Source organism: Acanthochromis polyacanthus, chromosome 4 (assembly GCF_021347895.1).
Source record: "Acanthochromis polyacanthus isolate Apoly-LR-REF ecotype Palm Island chromosome 4, KAUST_Apoly_ChrSc, whole genome shotgun sequence".
NCBI classification, from domain to species: Eukaryota; Metazoa; Chordata; class Actinopteri; family Pomacentridae; genus Acanthochromis; species Acanthochromis polyacanthus.
Genome location: NC_067116.1, coordinates 26,012,152 through 26,035,437, shown reverse-complemented (window position 1 = coordinate 26,035,437; position 23,286 = coordinate 26,012,152). Strand labels below are relative to the sequence as shown.

General features: G+C 39.6%; 1 protein-coding gene across 1 annotated transcript; it reads right to left on the bottom strand.

Moving 5' to 3' along the window:
* Positions 1–1,710: 1,710 nt before the first annotated feature.
* Positions 1,711–22,269, bottom strand: ppp1r2 (protein phosphatase 1, regulatory (inhibitor) subunit 2). The gene is made up of 6 exons (XM_022194731.2): positions 21,903–22,269; positions 13,264–13,371; positions 11,013–11,096; positions 8,389–8,495; positions 6,038–6,226; positions 1,711–4,635 (listed from the first exon to the last, which is right to left on the bottom strand). The coding sequence occupies exons 1-6, from the start codon at positions 22,031–22,033 to the stop codon at positions 4,616–4,618; spliced, it is 639 nt and encodes a 212-aa protein (XP_022050423.1). The 5' UTR covers positions 22,034–22,269; the 3' UTR covers positions 1,711–4,615.
* Positions 22,270–23,286: the final 1,017 nt, after the last annotated feature.

Genomic DNA, 23,286 nt, shown 5'->3' with positions numbered 1-23,286 from the left:
ACAGGACGACATGTGTTCAACATTTCACATCTCACATGGAACAAATCAACCAACCTCTGGAACTGAAATGTTGTTTTTAACGTCGGAACAAGACGCCAGATTAAGCGTTTATTCTGAGCTGTAGACACTCGCCAGAACAAACATGCAGGATAATCCCTGCAGGAGCAGAGATTCCTGCTCTTTCCTGGTAGAATTACTAGAAATCCTTACGGGAAATAGAGATGTGTTGTGTGACAGCGCCATCTGGTGGATAAGACAGATACATTCGAATTTACTGCCAGGAAAACACAGCGTTCATCCAATCAATCAACCTTTTGTCCTCCAGTGTTACTGTAACTTTAACCCTCGTGTTGTCCTGCGGGTCAAATTGGCCCCTTTTAAAGTTTGAAAATGTGTGGGGGGGGGAAATGTTTTCACAGTGACACTGTCCACATTTTCACCATTTTTGGGAAATCTTTGAACATTTTTTGGTGAAAAGAAGAAATGTTAAAAAATGTTTCTTAAGACCATTCACAAAAAATCCACCAAAATCCAGGATGTAAAAAAAAAAAAAAAAGATTTTTGCTCATTCAAAAAAAGTATTTACCAGAATTTTCTTGCCAAATTTGGGGGATTTTTTAAAATTAAACTTTTAAGGGAAACTTTAGAAACTTTAAAGGAATTATTGGAATTTTCTTCCTGAAGGTTTTGCAAATTTTCAGAAATTTGGCGATTTTTTTTTTGCTGAATTTTTAAAGGAAACAATATTTTTTGGTGTCCATAAATGAGGACAACAGAAGCGTTAAACATGTTTCAGCTCTCCTGTAGTCAAAGAAAATGTTGAAAATGTGGACATCAGAAGCTTCACTGTGAGAATTTTTTTTTTCCCCCACATTTTCAAACTTTAAAATGAGTAACTTTTGACTCACAGGACGACACAAAGGTCAAGATATTTGTAATGTAGATGTAAATGTAAATGGGAAGGTTACCTACTGTAATGCAGTGTAGTCTTTTAAATTATATGCAGACTGACATTGTTTAGCAGCAATAATGTAATTCATGGTAGAGTAATGAATCAGGAAGTTTGTTTTGATATTTTGATGGATTATTTAACACGAGTAGGTTTCAAATCTCTGTAATTTAACTTGCAAACTGCAATAACTGAGTTTAATTCAAACTAAATAAAGACTTGTGATGGAGTATGTTTCTAATTTACAACATTAAAACTGACTGCTTATTGTTCCATACATCCACCTTAAGCTTCCAAAACAGGTTTGGCTGATGTGGACATGAACACAGGACGTCTGTGGGGGTCCTGTGTTGTCTGGTTGCAGCATGTTGAAAGCAGATCCTTTGGGTCCTGTGGGGTGCTGGGTGGGACCTCCACGGATGGAGCTTTTTTCTGGTAGTAGTTTTAATGTTGTGGCTGATTGGTGGACATTTAAAGGCAGATTTTTCATCAATGACAAGCTAAATGAGAATTAGGTGTTCACGGCGTCTGATGATCACAGACTGGACAACAAATTGACATGGATCTTGTTTGCATCAATGCCACAGGAGAAAAACGAAGTCAAAGCTGGATGAAGATAGAAAAAGTTGGCTGTGTTTTTGACAAGAAAAGCTGTGTAACTCCAGGCTTTAATTCGACACAGTTTCTGAGACACTCCAGTTTAGTCCAGATTTTCTGCTTCATCGAGCTGCGAAACAAACACAAGACGCACAAGACACTAGTTCCTAACAATGTCTGTTTAATGGTAGGAGACCGAACAGAACACACACGATCTGATGGTTAAGGACATGCAAACTGGGAATACAAAAAAAAGAAAGAAAGAAAACACAAAAACACCTGGATTCAGCATCCTTTTAAGAGAAACACAGTGCAGAGTCATGGGGCTGTTTAACAGTCTATCATTCTTAGAAAACAATCAAACAGGGCAGAAGTTGTGTGAAACAAAGAGCGACACATGAGGCAACAAAACAGTAACATGGAGCATAGCCTGTCCATTTTACACACATGTACATAAATACAGAAGAGGCACATTTGACAGGAAATAACCACCGACGGGGTGATCGTGTCAGTCACGTTTTGTTTAAAGTGAGAAGATAAATCGATCGTCTCAACTCCTCTGCAGTTGTTTTCTATTATTTCTATTATTATATTCAGTGATCGAAATAGAAGACAGCAGTATCGTCAAAATCTGTATTTCCAGACACATTCCTGCTTATCGAAAAGCAATAAAATAATCAACTGCTCAGGTGTTTCGTCTACTCACTGTACTGTTATTTTTTTGTTGTTGGTTGGTGGAAATGGTTAAATTAAAAGGAGTTTTTCACCTCATGGAGAGAAAACGCCACCGGATACTAAACTACGGGCAAGAATGAAAGCTGCAAAGGGACACTGGCAGAAGTCATACTGTTGGTCGATGCTCACTTGTGTTTCCACAACACAAAGCTCAACACTTCCAATCACAGTGAGGAGTTAAAGGGTCAGAAGAAAATTAAGAGATCACAACACAAGACACACCGAAGCATCCCGCATGCTTTTCATTTCATACTGTTCCCCTTTTATTTCCTGGACTCAAGCGAGGCCATACAGTGTGTAGCGAAGCTTCAAGTGTGCAATTAAAGTCGCTCCAGAATCAGTTATATCTCCCCCTCCTTTGTGCTTCAGTCAGACTATGCAGTAACTTTCTTGACACTTGTGGGAATACCAAACTTTACAAAAAAAAAAAAATCTTTGAAACACCTCCAATAAACTCGTTTTAACTCCACCTCCAACGTCTTCTTTTAAGTCAGTAGCATCAAAAAAACATCTCTTTCAACCACGTTCCCCAGCTGCTTCGTACAAGACACTTTAGTAGATCAGACGACATTGAACAAAATGTTATGAAGCGGGGTGTAAAGTTCAACACAAACTAGATGACTGCACCCTCCTGCAAATAACTGGTGCACAAATGCTGTCTGGCAAAGCTCGGATGCGATGAGAACGACCTAACAAGCACTGCTGTTTTTCTTGATCAGATCTACTTAAGAGAACTGTGCTTAAAGCTGTAACTTATTAAAGACGAGAGCTTGTTTTTTTCCCTACGAGAAATCCTCCTGTTTATCAGTAGCACGTGTTATACCTGAAACAGCGGGAGTCCAAAACTGTCCCTCCTGTTTTCTTAGAGCGCTAAAATACCTTAAGTGCCAGTACAGTTACTTTACTCCTCCGCCCACTAAAACACACATCAGCTCTGAACATTTACAAATGGATTACTGGCTCATCCTGCAATCTTGTTCCACAAAATCACCCTATGCGCAGGAGGAAAAATTGGGGATCAATTTCAAATATTTCTATGAGTGAAATAGTGCTTCTTGTTAGACGACCTACACATCCATTTATAGCAGTGGATTCAAATTGGAAAAGACTTTGAGTTCGGGTCTATGAGGTATACATGTTTGTAAAACAGAAATGAGGTTTGGTCTGGTGTCCTTGCTTGTACGGATAGAAAGTAAATGTAATATAACTGGTCCAAAGCAAAAATATGTAGATGAGCATCATCCGGCAGTGACTCTCAAACTTTTTTCGGGCAAAATATTCAAATCCCCGTTCGCACTCAGCAAAAAAACATTTCATTTTTATGTTTTATTAACAATACTGGAAAAATGGCTAAAAAAAACTAGCTAAATTTTATCTAGAGTTAGCGAAATAGCCCTGTTAGCATGACTAAAACTTGAAACCTATTCATGCATCGTTAGGGCTCCCCGAAACTGCTCCCCCTGGTCGTACATGTCCCCCTGGCTCTTTATATTCACCCCCTAGTTTGAGATTAATAGTAAAGTATTGTTGGTTGTAAGGCAGCAAATGTAGATTTTACATGAATACCATTTAGGCTGTGTGGGCTACATACATAATTCCTAAGCTGCCGCAACACAGCCGTGCCAATGTGAAGTGAAATAATCTTATTTTCAGGGGAATTAACCGGTTCTGAAGATGTGAATGTGGGCAAAAGCCAAACTTGCCGTGATTTTGATCGACTTATCACAAAAGGTATTGAAGGTGGAGAGACAACGCAACAGAGTGATGGGTCACAAGGCCAAACAGAAACAAAAAAAAACGCTTGAGATGCACCCAGTAAAAGCGCCGTCGTCATGTCTCAGATAATACTTCAGTGAGGGGTTTCGCCTGGCTTCCTCCAGCGCTGACGTGCCGGCTCTGTGGCCGGCAGAGCAGCTGTGGAGCGGCCAGCCAGGAGTCCGACAGTTTTTTAAAATTTTTTGTTTTATAAAAAAAAAAAAAAAAAAGCGGCCTTGTTCCTTCTTTCAGGGTCAGAATCACATATTCTTCAGTGCGACGCCAGTCCAGAAGAAGTGGGAGGAGGAAATTCTTGGCAACAGGAGGGGGAAGAAGAGGGAGCAACAGTCTTTACTTGTGTGTTGTACTGATCGTTGGAGTTGAAATCCAGTTTGTTTGAAGGTTATACTGCACAGTTCTGAGGAACGGTAGAGACAGACAGGTGACCGGGGAGGTTATTGGCTGGAGAGTTGTTACATGGGCGGTGAAGCGGTGTTTTCTGTACGGCTCAGTGCTAAAACACGGAGCACAGTGGCATTGTCTGTCTGGACACACAGAGCTGATGGTGGGAGGCGACATCTACGAGTCCAGAGAGTCAGCTGGAGAAAAGACACAAAGACATGAGGTTAGATCGATGAGGAGACAGTTCTGTATTTCTATTTCTCTGCAGTTATTTGATCCTGTGAACAGAGAAGCTGATGGAACCTGTCCGAGTGTGTTTTAGTTCAATTCCATTCAGTTTTAGTATAATTAAGATAATGTGTTCAAAGGTTTATTTTTGACAAACAATCGCAATAGCCGTTTTCAAGACATGCACTTGTTTTTGTTCATTTCACAGCATCTGATCATGTCGGCTTCATGTCTAAATGAACACTCTGGTTGCTTTTCCATTAAAGTCACAACGGTAACAATTCCTGTATCACTTTCAACATGGCAGAAGTCTGAACAGCTCGCAGTCACGCACAAGAAACGCTATGAGTTATGCAAAGTTATTTCAGGAATATTTTTTCCCCATTTCAGTACCAATATTCCAGAAATATCACAGAGAGCAAAATACACAGTCTCCATGTCAAAAATGACTAAACACATTCGCTTTGCTTTACAATTTCACATCAATTACAAAACGAAATGTCCAGAAAAATACATCTTCACTGAAATGAAGGCAGAGTCTGTGGCAGTAAGACTGATGAGACTCAAATATACTCTGGGGTTTTGACAAAACGTTAACAGGAGTTGAAATTCAGTGTGTTGCTTCCAGCTGTTTGGAGGAGTCTTTCCTTCTTTCAGAGCTTGTTAAATACAAGATAAAACAACAGCAGGATCCATATGAGCGTCTCAAAACAGAGAGTGTTGCAATAATTTATGCACATGGAACAAGAGCAAGAACTTCATTAATTGCATGTACTTGACTTTGTTTTACTTTAAAAAAAATCACTGTGGACATGGAGAAAGGATCGATCAGAATCTATTGTCAGGATTTTGTTGTTTTTACTGTAGGTTAAGTAGTTGTTTCATTTTATTCATTAGTAAATTGTGTACTACCACAGGGAATATGAAGTTAAAATAGATTTTTGTCTGAATAACAGAATGCTGTAACTTTACAGGACTGATTCAGTCAGCGATGTTACGCCTCACATGTCTAAAAAATATATGCACATACTACCAGCTCAGTAATACATTATTTCCCAAACATGAAAACTACTGATTGCATGTTTTATGGCATAGTACTATAATGAAGTGTGTTCATTTATACAGTAGCTTAAAAAACACTAGGACCTCATTCTGATGCACAGCTGAGCGATGATATGAACCACAGGGGCGGCACAAATAAACTTTAATGGCATCCACACTGATGATGAGCAAAACCATTATTTCTATCCATTTCACATGTTTTCACTAAACCACTGTGGTTCTCTACACGCACTGATAAATGTATTCAACTGGAACCTGATCAAATAATTTATCCACATATGCACAGGGGTACGATCTCCCACTCCTTACCTTCCTGTGGTGGGTCAACACTGATCTCCTCCGTCTCTTCAGCGTCCTCCCTCGGCTCCTCTGTGTCATCCCTCATCTCTTCATCTTCGTCATCTTCTAGCTCGCTGGCGATGAGCTGGCGGGCCAGCTTGATGTTCAGGCCCTCATTGTAGTGCATCTTCCTCATCATCTGAAAATGCTTCTTTTTGGCTACAGGGTAAGAGACATTTGAAATTGCTTTAATTTGCTAAAATCAATGGGTGCGTGCAGAATGTATGGCTGTCAATTACAAACTCGAACATGCAAGGTTATTGGGATGATGGTTTTACTTTTTCATCATGATCCAAAAACATGTAAAAGCCTTCTACTGCTTCTCTATTTTTTTCTTTTCAAACTTATCTTTGCAAATATGGAATGAAGCAGCTGTTGACTATTATTTTAGGAGACAATAATTTTCCAGTGCTTGTTGCAACCTTGGAAGGCTGGTAACTGCACTAAAATAAGGAGCAAGAGGGAATGACACAGAAGTAAGAACAATGACACTGCTCTGGACTATTACCTGAATAATCTGAACAGAATTCAAGGGCAAGCTGTAGCTTTCCACAAAGGGTCTTTATCAAATGAGTTAACAAGAAAAAATGGACCCCTTTGGTTTGGGTTTATTTCTGCTCTAAACACTCCTATAGAGGGAATCCATAAATCTCTTAGTGAACTTTGTCAACTCTTCATTCTGTCAGAAATTCTCTGTCCTTCCTCCATGAACCCCTTAAAGGTTAAAATTGTTTGCTGTATTTTCTTTTGTCTTTCTTCAATGGAATAAACACAGCAGCACACACTCCTCACATGCAAGCCATGGAAAAGCTCTGATTAGCTGTAATCAGCCCATATGACCCCTTTGAGGACAGGCATTGATCACCTCCAGCAGTGCATAACGGCACGTGGAGTATGTTCACCTGAGTCATGCATTTGTGCTGTCTGAGCCAGGCTTTGTCAGTTCTGTTAGTTGATTCAAGCAGGACTCAAGTTTCTAGAGTGTGCATTTGAAAACAAGAGGTTAACTGAATCCTGCTACTTCAATGCAGTTCTTTAGATGGAACTCTACCACGAAAAAACAGTGTATTCATGTCCAAATGCAAAGTGCGACAAGTATTCATTATTATTTTACTTGTTTGTAACAGTGTTAAATTACTTTGGATATTACGGTAACTCTTCAAAACACTGAAAACTGACTTTACATGAAAACTTGTACAAGAGAAAAAACTTTGTTGTTACATATATTTAATGTACATATTTTATGTATTTACATATTCTGTCGTTATTTACTTACAATAAAATCTATTTTTGAAGTTTTTTTTACAAATGTAAATACTGGAAGACAGCTTGATCTTTGGTTACAATGCAATAGCAGATGGCAGCAGCCTCACCCAACAGAACAATGAGACCTGACACACCTAAAACACTGCCCAGAAACAGCTCAAGCAACACAACCAAAAGCCCACGGCGTCGACCTGGCTTCAAAATTCCCCAGATCTCAATCTGATCGAACCTAAACAGTTTGCTGCCAACATCCTGGTGCCAGACACCACAGGACACCCTCAGAGGTCCTGTGTCCACGCACACATAATTAGAAGCTATTTTGGCAGCACCAGAGGGGCCTACACAATACTGAGAAGGAGGCTTCGATGTTGTAGGAGATCACTTAATTCAGACATAATTAGATTTAGGATTTTAAGATTCCCAGTTACAACACTTTACAACCCATACTGCTGCCCAAAACTGCTGCTGCTGCAGTTGGATGATATTGATCGGACTCATAGGTTTCCAGTGTGTTCCAGATATAAATATGAAACAAAAGGCCAGCAGCCAAAATGGGTTCTGTTGCAAAAGTATAGCGTGCGTGTGTGTGTGTGTGTGTGTGTGTTCTGCAGCAGAGGAGTGTGTCTGAGAGCGTACACAAAGGGACAAGGTCAGAGGACGGTCAAAAGCATGCTGACACAGTGTGTATGTTTGTGTGTGTCTGTCTTGAGGGAAGTCAGCAAACGGTAAAGAGCACAAAGAACACTGGAGCCCTTTTCCAGACTGAGACCCTCCTGAACAACAATCCACTGAGCAGTGTCACCCTGAATTTAGTCACCTTCACAGCTGCACTTTGTCTGAATGTGGCTGGTAAAAATAAACAGGTGAAGTGTGGGATGCACTCGCCACAATGAGCAACAAAGCTCTTTACTATCGGTGCCGATACACCTCTCCAGTTCAGCTGCTGAGTTTTGACTGCTACTTAATTTTATGACACCAAACTAATATCAAACAGCCACGATAATATCCCACTGAAATTTAATAAATGAAGGCAATTAAAAAAAGGGAAAGTATACCTTGTTCTTCAGGAGTCAGCTCCTCTTCTTCCTCACTGCTTTCCTCCTCTTCTTCTTCTTCTTCTTCTTTCATGAAGCGAGGCTCTGAGCCCTCAGCTGCCACCAACCTTAACAGAAAGGATATGTGAGACATTTTTATTAATGGACTCCCTAAAGTATTTCCATTCAAACTTTGCTTTTTATCGATTGAGGTCTTCCTACATGAATATATAATCAAACAAACAGGAGACCATCAATACATGCTCCTAAACTCACTGTGGAGAGAACAGAACACTTCTAAATGAGGTTGAATGCAGAGAGAAACAGACATGTGAGGAACACAGATGGAGGGGCATTAAAAGCAAGGTGGAGGAGAGAGTAGGCAGTGTGGAAAGTGTAGAGATGTGACTGTGTGTGTGACTACTCAAGCATGAGACAAAAATAACGACTTGCTAACCCCGTCTCTCACACTCGCAAAGAGCTTTAACAGCGGTGGACAACATGAATAATGGTTTATGGCTGAATGGAGAGTAGTGAATATGTGGAACTGCCCCGGGGAAGCTCCCATTTACTGTACTACTGCTCTCAACCAACTGGCCTGAATCAGCCAGAGAGAACACTGTCAGCTTCCCAACAGTTTCACTCCAAGTGCACCAAAAATTGTACGAGACAGCCAAAGACAGAAGGAAGAGAAAAAGTACAAGAGAAACAGAGATATAGAAAGGAAGCAAGCAAACTTAAGAGAATCACAGGTGGATGAGAGACAGAAAAGAGGAGAACAGAAGAGTGGATGAGAAAAAGCAAAAGGATGGAGGAAAAGAGCAGCTGCTGTACTGTCTGAAGGGTTTAGTGTAAAACAATGGAAGGCACTCATTGTGGAAGCAAACAAAAGGCGGCTAATTGACTTGCGAGCCTGGAGCTAATCTCCGTCCTCTCTGTAGCACACACACTCAAACACTCCAACAAGCTCATCCAATCCCTGCATCAATGCACTTATGTAAGCACGATGGCCCAAAGCGAATACACTCCTCAAGCTCCCTTTACCATCCAGTTCACAGCTGAGTGGACCATACCGACTCTTAACACAGAAAGACTTTTCAGATCGAAGCTGCAGGAGACGATAAAAGATGTTATTCATCATCTTCTTCTCCTTTTACTTGTGCTCGTCTAGGAGATGTCCTTTAACATAACATTAAGCTTGAGTTCAAAATTTCTGATGTATCCTTAAACTTCTTTTAAAATGCCAATAGATTTCATGTTAAGTTTCTACATCCAAATTATTTGCATGTTTACACCTGTAGTATATGCACAGTATGACTTTGAATTTTCAAATTAAGTCATGGTGGCTTTAGAAAGAGGCTTTTTACTATTTCAATCTGTGATCACTAACAGTAAAATCTGTAATTTATGAATGCTGTTTCAGTTCACACACATGACTCTGTAAAATACTAAAATATTTTAATAAGGACATTATGTTGGGAATAAACCATATATTTATTCTCCACTGGTGGTTGGAAAGCGGATGAACCATATGTTTAAATTTGATGTGGTTTTGTTAATTTAAAACATCACTAATGATAAGTAAATGTATTCCAGCAGCTAAAACAGTTTCAACTATAGGAAATTTATTGAGCAGCACGTCTGTAACACTAACAGCCAGTGTGATTTAGAGCTATTTTTAATGTTTTTGAGAAGATGAGAAACGCCCCCCCAAGAAAACTATTGTTTATTAATCAGCAGCTTGTGTTGCTAAGAATGAAATTGCAGAGGAAGTATTTCCATGAAAACAAAGAAATGCTATAGGCTGATGTTTAACGTCCACACCAGCCATAAAACAGTAACATGAGACTGGATCACATCTGCCCTAAAATCAAACAGTTTTTGTGGTTTTGTGAATGTTGTGCACAATATATACGCATTTTTACAGGTGTGTTTTTCATACTGTACTGAATCAGCTGAAACACACAATGACATTAGGACTTGAACACACAGTGGCAACAAATACAATCGGGACTTTCTAGAGGTGGGAGTTTATTCCTCTGGACTACATGGACCACTGAATTTATAACATGTATTTTTTTAAAACTATGCATATTTCTTTTGAGTGTTATCAAGCCACACACTGAATGTAAAGACCTGCTGTTCAGTGCTGCTGGTTGTGGTAAATCAGAGTGGAAAATAGAACAGGAAAGAAAAAATATTGACTACTGTTTTCACGCAATGTGATGTATCAGCAATATTGGTACTGCAGCATTTTGGCAATGTGACCTTTGTGCTGTCTGAAAAAGTTCTGTGTAACACTCTAGCAAAATGGCCACTGAGCGTCTTCCAGAGGTCAGCAGCTGTGCAATAAATAACCCTTATCAGTTATTGCTATGACTCATTACTGTTGGACGACACCAACTTCAGTGTGTGTAATCAGGTGTGGTTTATCTCGGCTACATCTGAGAGCACAAAAGATTTCTCCCTTTTCCACATTACACTTCTGCTTCATTAGAAATCTAAGCCACTGTACCAGTTACAGGAAGTCGAGATAAAAACGTGGCAGCTAACCTAATTATCCCTCCTTTCATCGCTCTCTTCCACTCTGTTCATCTGTGACTTCAGTCGGTACTCGTCTCCTTGCATTCACATTAAATTCTTACTTTGATGCCAGGTCATCTGCTGCGAGTCCACTTTGGCCGTCCGAGTCACTCAGAGCTCCTTCATCATCGTCATCCCCAACCATCCTGAAAGAGAAAAGTAAACTGAGTAAAGTAAACCAAGAAACAAGCAAAGGAGAGACAGCTGGAAAGGAGAGTCAACAAAAGCAGACAGCCACACAGTCAAACTGACAGAGGAAATACAGCGTGGATAGGGGGACAGAGAGGGAGAGAGGAACAGGAAAGAGGGTCATAAAGAGTGAAAAACAATCATCTATGACCAGGGTGGAGCACCCAGACATACCGATTACAAATCTCCTGAGACACCAACACACCCAGTAGCTTAACAATAGAGGTAAACATCAAGGAACGAATCTCTAACAACACATTTTCAAGCTGAGCAGACTACAGAATCGGCTTTGTCACTGACCGAATCAGTAGCCGTTAGCACTTCAGCTCTCCTCACTCGTCACTGCGAGCACAGCTGTCTGCTTAACTGTGATACACAGTTAATTACTTCCTCACTCAGGAATGTTACAATGTGTTCTTAACGCAAATATTTCTTGAGTCTATCTCATAGTTTGAAATTAGGGATCGATCATACATCAACCTGGCGAATTACTTCGTCTGATATTCACCATTTTTATTGTTATTTTCATATTGATAACCCATGACAAAAATCAATGTGTTACGTTTGCTCTGATGTAGCCACTTCTCTGTTGTTGTTCTCAAGCACTACACTACCCATAGCACTACCAGATTGCTGGGTACATGTCACAAGCCAATCATCAATGAAAATTACTGTTTGCAGAAGGGGACAGATGAGCATTCTTGCAGTGCAACGCAGCTCAGGGAGTTAAGTTTGGAAGGCAAGGTAGCAGATGTTGCTGAATCTGTAATGAACGCTACAGTCTTACAGAAACATTGCCAGTGTTCCTTCTACACTCAGAATGCCCAAATAATGCACTTGATGGTGTCAGTGTAACAAGAAGTTATTTTACCTAAAACTATCATGAAAAGCTTACTGTGCCTCTTAGCCTGACGAATATTATCTGGAGTACTGTATCATCTTTCTATGGTCGATAAACTGTAACAATCTGCTCTAACTGACAGACACGTCTCTCCAGCAGAGACGAAATTTGCAAACCTGAACAAGAATCACAGCCTTTACCACAGATCAGGATGTTAGTTACTTTCACAGAGGTTAAGGTGGGTGACTACTGGCTACTTCAAAGTTAGGAGGCAGCTACAGATAACCCCAGAACAGCGTCTGGAAAACAATACCTAACAATGCTTTCAGATAAAGGCTTTAGTGAGCAATTGAATGAACAGTGAGAGATCAACTAAACAGAAAAGCAACAGCAGATGTAACTTCAGGAGAAGAGGAGAAAAAATGAAACAGTTGTTCTCACAGTTAACAGAGAACAGCATCCAAGCATCATGTAATACTCTAACCTCTTCACTCCTATTTCTGTTGTGAATGCTGGTTGTGATAGAAAGGTGTGAGAACACATAGTACATCGCAGTTTGTTGCATACTGGGCTGTATAGCTGCAGACCAGTCAGAGTGCCCAAGCTGACCCCTGTGCACTACCGAAAGTGAGAGATGTGTGATGCTTTGGGCAATGTTCTGTTGGGAAAGCTTGGGTCCTGCCATCCATGTAGATGTTACTTTGACATGTACCCCCTACCTCAGCATTGATACAGACCATGTACATCCTTTCATAAAAACAGTATTCCCTGATGGCTGTGTCCTTTTTCAGCAGGAAAATGCACTGTGACACAGAGAAAAAATGGTTCAGGAATGGTTTGAAGAGCACCACAATAAGTTTTGAAGTGTTGCCTTGGCCTCAAAGTTTCCCAGATCTCAATCCAATTAAGCATCTCTGGGATGTACTGGACAAACAAGTCCAATCCATGGACGCCTCACCCTGAAACTTACAGGACTTTAAGGATCTGCTGCTAACATCTTGGTGCCGGATACCACAGTGGAGTCCACGCCTCAACGGGTCAGGGCTGTTTTGGCAGCAAAAGGGGGACCAATGCAATACTAGTCAGGTCGTCATAACGTTATGCCTGATCGGTGTATTCAGCTCTACTAATCCTTATTAATGAAGTAACCTAGTTATGAATGACAGGTTCTGTGTTATCACATGCTGTTATAATATAAAGTGTCATGTTTATCGACAAAAACAGCATGACAATGTTTAAAACCGCCTTAGGTATTAAGAATACTTTTGGCTTAAGCTTTTAACCTGTTGTAAGGTGTGCTGGGTTCATCTATCTTCATCAGGCCGTAGTCTTTGTCAGCCGGATGGTACGTGGCCAGGATGTTCATCTCGTCCCATTTTTGAGATTTCTTCCTGTAAAGGGATCAAAGAAAAAACAGAGAGAAGAAAATGAGGGTTAAATGGGCTGTCAGTCTATGTAGACCACTGTGTACCAGCTGCCGCCCCACCGTCACAGTCCTCAGATTCCTACAGGGAGAAGAGCGACCACATTTAATCTAGGACTGAAAGTGTCCCAGTTTTCACTCAGACTGCATTATTTTGGGAACACACGGACAAAAGCCCAGAAATGTCATCTGCACCAATTTGGCTACTGACAAGTCTCAGGAAGTGACACGATATTTGCTTTTGTGTCAAGGTAACCCACCTCGGATGCGAATGAGAGTTTGAGTGGATGTTGAGGCTGAGCACCTGTGAGTGAATAAGGTTAAAAGTCAAACCGCAGTCTCATTTGTAACCATTGTTTTTTCAAGAGTTGATTTTTGGTCCATCTGCGTTTAACACATCTGTTTCTAATCCCTCAAATGCGCCCACTGTCATGTTGGAGAATGGGGTTTTCACATAACCATGCTCTTCGTTCAAAATTACAATAATCCTTGCTACCCTTTCAAATCCTTAGAGGAAATGAAGAGAGACAAAGACACTAAATCAGCACTGCATGTATTATTTGGCTCAAGAGGATAAAGAGAATACCTGCCATTATAGCTCAGGAGAGACAAACAAGAGCCATTTGTTTTGAAAAAAAAAAACATCATTCCACAGCCAATTATTTCTGTGTTATGCATTTTGTATTTCACATCTCACTGAGCTGATATAAAATTGTTTCTGCAGCCTCACTCACAATTATTTTAATTTATATATTTGAATTTCCTTCTTCTTTTCAGTATATTGTCAGTTAATTGTGCTTTCATTAGCACAGTATTTACCTATTTTCTCACAATTCATCAGTTTCATTTGCTAATAAACTAAGATAAAACTTACATGTATAAATGAAGGTGCCCCTAGGAGATATCTGGATTTGGTTACACCTTTTGTGCCATTCAGTGCCTCTTCTGCCAAGGTACTGAACATCATCCCTGCCCTTGTTAGTGAAGTAAAAGGTTAGGTATCATGGGAGACAGGAGGGCGGTGGGAGTCAGGAGAGAAATGTTAAATCCACCGCCTGCTGCTGCTAGCCTGCAGAGCTCCCCTACGTCGCTCCCTAAAGCAGACTTGAGTCATTTGGACTTTACAAAAGGAATACAATGAAATGGAATTAAAACACTGGACCCCTTAAACTATTTTTTTTTTTAACTAAAGAAAGTGACTAAATGCAAAGATTACTTCACGTTAAAAAACAACTGGAGTAATAAATATGTATGTTTCTGTGTTCAGTGACAGAACAGGCAGACTTTGTAGCTCTAAAAAAGTATCATCTGTTCATACTGACACACCAAAAAGAGACAGCAACAAATGTCTAGCAAATAAACTTTCCAATCTTCAAATTTAAAAGGATTATGTGTCACAGTTGTCCATATTAGTTAGTACAAAAGGGCCCTATGAGTTGCTAGTCTTAGAAGAAATAGGATGACCTCGTCTATTAAGGAACTCCTCTGTAAAACCGCAGGCACACAGGCCAATGCTGTCTACCCTGATAAAATGTCCTGGACCAACATCCTGAACATGTAAACTCATTCTAGATAGTAGTGACCCAGTAAACATGTACAACTAGACACCCCAAAGAGAGAGTGCACCTATGCAAATACTACACATAACATAGCTGCAGCAAAACACACACAAAGACACAGAGACAATTATTACAATTTTTGGAGATAAATTTAGAAATCCTGAGACCATCACGGCTTTTTAAAATGTTATTTATTTATTTATTTTACCAAGGAAGAATTTGTTGGAGGATGGAAGAACATTGCCTAAAGCATAAAATCAGAACGCACAAGAGACTTTCATGAACATTATAACAGCAAGCTCAGATCTTAGGAATAAACGTGACTCCAAATATTTTCTCAGTAAAAAGGTGCTCACAAGTCCATAGTGCTTCACTCTAGTATGGTTCTCCTAGTTACATAACACAAACCAGAAGCAGACAACCATGTTCTACTCCCACCAAACTGCTGTTGCCCTTAAATCCACTCCAGTTCACTCAGTCTTTCAGAGCAGTTCATCAGAAAAACAATGATGATGCACCTGCCTCTATAAGAGGGAAAAACAGGACTAACAACTTCTAGTACACACTAAATTTAGAGCTCTCTCTCTTATGTGATGAGGACTATCTCTCAAGGGTGGTCAACAGCTGGCGACATAACGCTTCAGGAAAACTCATTAAATAGAGTGAGTCATCACCGAGAGCTGAGCTGTGCTATCAGGTAGCATAGTAAGAGGGCGATGAGGAAAGGTCCAGCCCCGTGCCCTCCACAACAGACGAAGCACACCAACAGGAACAGACTCTTGTTTTAGAGTAGAGACAGAGCCTTGTCAGAGTGCACAAAATATACTGCTTGTGTAGGCTCAAGTAGTACAGGAATGGAATTAGGACCAATCACATGGGGAAAAACTCATCAATTTTACCTGTGTCCTTCCCAGTTTAACTTTGGTTAAAAGACATGGTTTTCATTAAATATAAATAATTCAGTTTTCAATAACCATGTGGAAATGATGCAATATTTTAAATTCAGCAAACATCCATTATACATCGTCATACTCTACTCAGCTAAAATGTGTACAATAAAGATTTCACAGGTTGTTTAAAGTTGTACTTTAACCCTAGGTGCATTTGCCAAGTTAGTGTGGATTGTTAATGACTGGTGTCAACCTGCTGAACACTGGTGCAGCTTGTTTGTGGTGTAAAAATGTGCTACTTTGGTTCTGATGCATCATAATCTAACAAACTCAGCATTTATCAACACTGAGGGATAAATGTTGAAAAGTTTCTGAAGACCTAAATAAAAAAATGTTTTCGCAAAGTTTTGCAGTTGAGTTTGTAATTCTGAATTTAAACAAACAGATTTTCATTGCAAATATGTATCTGTTCAAAATATTGTTTTTTGGCCTCCTTGATCACTAACAATCCGTATCAGTACTGGCCTGGAAAAACCTTATTGGTTGATCAACCCTCACAAGCCTGAATACCACTGCATTAATCTCATAAAGACTATATATTTGTGGAAATCATATGGTCACCATGGGAACATGTATACTTGTCTGAATGTACGGTTCTCTCTTAGCACAGAACAAAGGAACCAAATAACAGGCCTATAAGCACCCACAATAACTACATGTAGATGTCACTGCCTGATAATCTGACATTGTCTCATAGCTCAAAGACACTAACCTAACTTTCTAATGGAATGTAACAGAAAAACTGATATGAAGAATTTGAGAATATCTGTCTTTTTTCTGCTATTTTCTATGTTCGCAGTCAATTCAAGCGTAAATCAGTGCTCCCTCTGGTCCGTCCTCAGATAGCAGTGAAAAGATTACACAAAGTTTGAGAGATAGCCAGCTAGAATTAGGACTAAAACTATTTCTTAAGCTCTTGTCATCTGCCCAGACTGTAGAGAAAATGTACATCAGAGAAAAAGCAGAGCAATGAGGGAGGAAACACTGAGCACATTAGTGATCATGATGAAGTCATGATGTGGAGAAAGATGAGATCCTCGACAAAATATGCAGAAGATTTTTATTGTTACGCCAACAAGTAAAACTGATGTGACTATTAAACTTAACCTAATCAAAAGAGAAAAAACTGCAGCTACAAAGGTCAAATCTTTCATTTTATTTGAACATAATTACACCCATAGATGGTATCGTACTTTTTTCTTTTTTTTTTTTACAAACCTCTGTGCCAAGAATACAAGAGATAATACAGAGACAGATAACCAAGTATTTTTCCTCTTTTACTGCCTTCAGCTAAAAGGGATGCCATCCTGTCACTACAGCGAGTTTCCAAACACCTGTTGAGTCAGGTTTTGTCAGTGTCCCACTAGTACAGAAACTGTATTTATTTCTGTGGACACCTGACCCGTACAGAGAAGGGTAAAATGTCTGAGTGGTCCGGGTGGTATTTTTTTTGTCCACATTATAGAAAGCCAGAGATTCACTGCCTGACAGTCAGATTGTCAACTGCACAGTCAGGATGAGGCTTACAAGACAGTGAAGGAGAGATAGGGTTTCATGGAAGCACCCATGAATTATATATGGGTGTGAGGCTCATACATCAATGTTAACTAAATAATGGTGGATGACTAAAGGGATAATAAAGAAAAAGTGGTCAAAGCTCACGATCGCCTTACAATACTGAAAGAAACTTAGAAAGGGAATAAACAAATAAACCTGTGGGTCCCTGTATAATTCCAAAGACATCTTGGAACCAACATATTTCATTTTCTATCTTTTGATAAGATCCTTTGTTTCCAAACAGTCATAATTATCTTGTATTTTCAATCATTCAGCACTACTGCAGATTATAGACAATAAGATGTGATGAGATATTCTAAAAGACATCAACAGAGCCACGCTGTGATAACTGTAAACCATACAGTTACATCTTTGCAGTCCAGGTTCTGACTGGAAATCTATGGTGAGAAGCAGAATTGTTTAAACACAGGCAGGTGTTCAACTAAATGAATGCTGGGTGGTAGGTATTTGTTCAGGATATCCTCTGGGTACTGTAGAATGAGCTGGGAAGGCAATGCAGTATGTTCCACACAATTGAAGCGGATAAGAAGAAAAACACGCTTGGCCTGTTGTTAAGCTCAGTGTGAGCACTGCTGTCCTAAACAATGGTAGAAATGAAGCCTGCAGATTTTTTTTTTGCTCTCTTGTGACTAAAACAAAAGTCTCAAAGGGTCAAATTCCTTGGTGTGCAGACTGCCTGAATAACCAAAACCAGAAAGGTTCTACGTTAAATCTTTGGCATACTGTACACACTGATAAATACATAATATAAATACACTCAGAGTATACTGAGAGGTTTGTTTATTAGATTAATCTTTTTGAGTTCATGTCATCTGAGAGCTTGATAGAAGTAATAATGAACAACAATCATGTAGGAAAAACCAATGTGTTAATTCCACTGTATGAACACATACAATGGATTTTCCTCCTCCATTCTAAAAATAAATCTCCATCCACATAAAAACTACAAGAATAGAATTTAAACATTGTCAAGAGCATGTCAAAAGCAGAGGCAGCAAAATAACCCCCAACCCCAAAGTCATGACTGTGACCAGAAACCTGAAAAACGTTCTAGCAGGCTCCCTACAATGACACGTTGACAAAAGGACTGGACAGATTGTTCCTCAATATATTGGAGGAGTAATCGTTTATGTGTAAACATGTAAAAGGTGCTACTAGCAAGGTTAGCACTATTTTGGCCACATCTACCATCACACAAAATGACCTTAATTAAGGATATAATGCTGCATCATCTGACTCTCATAATCCAAAACTTAGTTTCTTCTACGCATCAACACTCTCCATACAGACTCTCTAAAAGAAGTTCTACAAAAAGGTCAGTATTCATGGATCTAAAATTGTATTAACAAAAGGGGAAAAATAGAAAAAGCATAGAAAAAGCTCTATTTAAAAAAAAAAGACCTGAGAGTTTGTGTATTTTCTCTAAACTCAGAGCTGACAGTGGCAGCATGGCACAGCATGGTCAGGCCTTGTTCTCCAAGGATTTGGTGCTTGGCTGCACTCCTTCTAGAAATCTCTTTTTCTTCCACTTCCTCGTCACTCAAAGGGAGATTATTTTTGTAACAACACAGAAAAAGCTTGATTCACTGTTGGGAAAGGAATTTGTTAATAACTACCATCCTTCAATGGCCTAATTTCTCAGAATTGCTCAGAGATGACTGCTTCTAATTTCTACACCTGCTGGCATAACAATGGGCACAGTGGATGAGAAATCGAACATTCAACATTGACCAACTACAGAATAATTAGTTATCCTTTCCAAAGAAAGAAACCGATCAGACATACACGACACATAGGGTAACATCATGAAGGGAATAATTTTGATACAGATGCAATTCACAAAGCAAAATAACATGCATTTTGATTTAAATCACCATATCTTTACTTCTAAAAAAAAAAATCACAAAAACATTATTCTAATTAATTCTTATTTATAATAGATCCAATTTTTCGGGGATTAAAATCTCAATATGGTTCATTGCCCAACCAGCAGGCAGATTTTCCAACTAGCACCAAAGATTTAGCTGCATTTGGCAGGTGGGTGATGTTAATTCAAGTCCATGACTGTAAAACAGACATATTCAGTTCATGTAGAGCTTTAAAAGCCATCATATGGAGATGCATTTGTGTTTTTACAACCTAATCACATCAGCATGTTTTAAGTCAGCCGTTGCAAACATACTTGGTTCAGATAATGCTATCTTTTTTAGTTCCCTGTAGTTGTTTTAAAAGCAGAGTGGCAGATGTGCTTTGGAGTGCACAACATACACTTGCTCAAGGGCACTGTAAAAGCACAAGTGCATCAATGCACCAATGCTTCAATTTTGAGACAGCTCTTATGCAGATCTGCACCCTTCTTTGCTTCAGGTATTACATCCTTTACTTAGTTCTCACATGACACAAACATGTAAAGCTATTGAACTAAGAATAAATGTATTCATAATTAAATTGTTCCACAGATACGCCCTAAATGTAGTTTGTGTTTCATCAGGATATGTCTCCCCATGCAAGCTGCAAATTTCCTTCATACTGACTAATGTATGATTGACTTGAAAATTCAATGAACATTTTTCTCAACAGCAGAGCACAGTAGAATCATTTCTATTAAAAGTGGTTAGAGTGGACAGTAGTTCCTGAGTTGACTCTTCAAGCAGCCACCTTATTCAAGTACAATGTCCCCATTTTTTAATCTCATTTCATTGGAAACCTAATGCAACAGCATCATACTGTGAACTCTGCATGTCCACAGTGTCCCGAGGGCAGAGGAACACAGAGCGTTGGCTGTGACAGACCAGAGCACTGAAATGACCTAACAGTGGCTGGTAATTTGGGCCGTTACATCTCGCCACCACAGTGAAAGTGTCACTGCCAGGGAAATCTAAATATATGAGAAGGCAAGGGCTTCAGAGAGAAAACAACCTCGAACTCTTGTCAACTTGACGCTGAGGCCAAGCACCTTTTAGCCAACACAACAGCTGATTTAGCAGTCTCAGAGCAAATTTCATAATCTGCATGTCAGCATATCATTATAGATCCTAGTCACGTCCCTACACTGTGAGCGTATAGGCCCATTCCAATTAACTTGCCCTGCAATGCTCTTGAGCAAACTTGAGATGTCCCCCATGCCATCAAATACATTTGATGTTCCAGTCAGGCACCCTCTACTGCGAGTGGTTATATGAGCTGTCACTTTGGTCAACATGAAGATGGAAGTGCAGTCAAACAATGTGAGGTATACATTCACACAAAACCTACTGATTGGCTGTACTAAAGGGCACGTTCAATCTGTTCAGGAAGCAGAGATTTTAATGACAAGCGCAAATATTCAACAGATGTCCTAGGAGATGATTGGATGTGAACATAAGAAAGGTGGGTGTGAGATTATCAGATGAACATTGTCCTGTTTATCACAGACTGCTGCCTTTTCGACACATACTGGTGCTTTGGTGCCAGCGCCGGCCTGTAACACAGCTGTTAGTGTCAAACGTAGCATTAAGTGTTACATCTGACACTGACAGAGGTACATGGAGGAAACCCAGCGCTGCTTTGTCTTTCCACTGCTGCAGAGTGGTATCAATCTGATTTTGATCTTAATCTCTGTAAGAGACTTTCAGCAACATGCTTTTTTACCATTTGTGTCGACTAAAATTTGTTTGTAGCCTTCAGTTGGAGGTACTGATCACTCTACTGTAACCTGGAGCTGATAATGTACTGCAGTGTGTTGTTTGCTAGCAGTGTCTGTCTTCACATTAGGTGTTTAAAATTCAACTATGCTTTTAAAAACAATATAACCACTGTGCGTTTTAACTTTTTAACATTCTGGTGGGCAGGGTATATGAACTTAATGATATAGTGACCTATTATTAGGTGGCATGGAAGTAAAACTGAAATAGGTTAGGAAATACTTATCTCAATATGAGGCTAAATAAGGGCGCGACTTTGTTTAAGTTTTTGCTAATTTACCTTATATGGTCATCATTGCCAGGGAGTTCTCACTGTATTTTCTTCAACTTAGTAGTTAAAGAAGATAGTTAGGCTACTAAGTTATACTAGTCGACAATAGCAGTCAATTATGCTTCCCCACCTATTACTATCACTATGACTAACCGTTACAATCATAAAACCTGTCGTGACTCTCATTACCGGCTAACGAATAAGCTAACCCGACAAACGGTTCCCAGTGGTTAACGTTAGCTCTCCGTTATATTAAGATTTTGTCGCGGAGGAAAGACCATCTGCTAGCAGCGAGTTAGACCCAGAAAGTTCTGATACAGACCGAACACACTGCCGGCTCACACCGACTGCCAGGGAGGGGACAGCGGAGGAACGTTGGAAAGGCTAACAAGTGTTTAGCCGTGGCTAGCTAACGTCACCTGGTTGCCAACCTCAGCACAGGTAAGCAGAAAACTTACTGTTGGTCATCCTCCGAGAGTCCCGGGGCTTGTTCAGTGTTCTCTGGTGGTACGTCGTCGGGCAGCGATTTGACGTTTGTACCGCTGTTCTTGTTTTTCAGGATGCCTTTTATCGGCCGGGGAGCTGCCATTCCCACACGCTGACTGTCACACCGGCTGGCTTTCAACGACTTCTCCTCAATTGGTTTTCTTATTCGGTGATTCCTGCGAGTCAAATACCGAAGACAGGTTGTGTTTTAAACATGCGCTCCGTCATAACTCAGTGCTCCTCCATGAACTCCCGGGAAACCTGCATGCACTGGCAGTTTAGCATGTCTGCTATCCGGCTGCTCAGTGCTCACTGACTGGTGGGGCAACAGCGCTACTAGCGGGTCGACCGGGCTCATCGCGAGATTTAAGAAACGTGATTTCATCCCTGCCATCAAATGCTCAGAAATTTGAATTTTATAAACCTAATAAACACGTATTTAGTGTGAAATAACATCAGTATCTTGGTGAATGTTTCATATTTGTATTATTAATCATCAATTAATTATTAATATTAAATATGACTCCATATGCCTGACCTTTTTTTGGAATAATGGGATGAATAGAAAAATATGTAAGAGTATATAACTGATATTTAATTCTTAATAAGTAAATAATAACCAGCAACTGTATTTGTGGCGTTGCTCCTCTGACATATAATGTAAGGTTTTACATCAATTGAAATTCACTGCAAATGCTATTAATTGCAATTATGCATGTTTCACAGGAAGAAACACTATCAGACTATTCATGTAGTGGAATTCACATGTCCTCCGCCTCTGTTTATCTGAATGTCTATTATTTCTTCATCTTGTATTGTTGTGAGTAATCACATTATAGGTCCCAGTGCTCAAGCATAACTTTTTGCAGCTCATGCAGTTGAGCCTTGTGTTGGTTTCTGTAGCATCTACTTAATAGTGTTCTATTTTACAATATTTTGGTAAGTTTACATTTCAAAATTTAGATTTTTGTATCTTTGTATTTGCCTTTATAGCCTATGATATGTGACAAATTTTATTTATTTAATATCGTTTTTCCTTCTGACTCCACCCTAATTTTGGTCCCTTTGCATCCTTACCAGTATTTCATTGATGCTTATGTTTGAAAAGATTCCTCCTGATTTTGTGTCCAGTCCCAGCAACCTTGCTTCAACAAGGAATATAATATACAACAGAAGTGTGTACCGTTAGTGCAATTTCATTTAGAAGACTAAAAACAGAAAAATTAATTATTTGTATAGGCAGTAACACAAAATTAATTATTGTCCTCTGTTATTTCACGTGAACCCTAGTAAAAGGTAACTCCCACCTTTAATAACACTGGTTCTTTCATTTCAACTCAGTTTGTCTTTACTTAT

What these genes read in the sequence shown, in the direction of transcription:
- ppp1r2 (XM_022194731.2), bottom strand. Translation starts at nt 22,033, where the DNA reads ATGGCAGCTCCCCGGCCGATAAAAGGCATCCTGAAAAACAAGAACAGC. An exon ending in CCCAGCACACCTTACAACAG is followed by an intron (nt 11,097 to 13,263) that starts GTTAAAAGCTTA and finishes TTTCTCTTTCAG; the next exon opens with GATGGTTGGGGATGACGATG. An exon ending in TGTTGACCCACCACAGGAAG is followed by an intron (nt 4,636 to 6,037) that starts GTAAGGAGTGGG and finishes TCTTTTCTCCAG; the next exon opens with CTGACTCTCTGGACTCGTAG.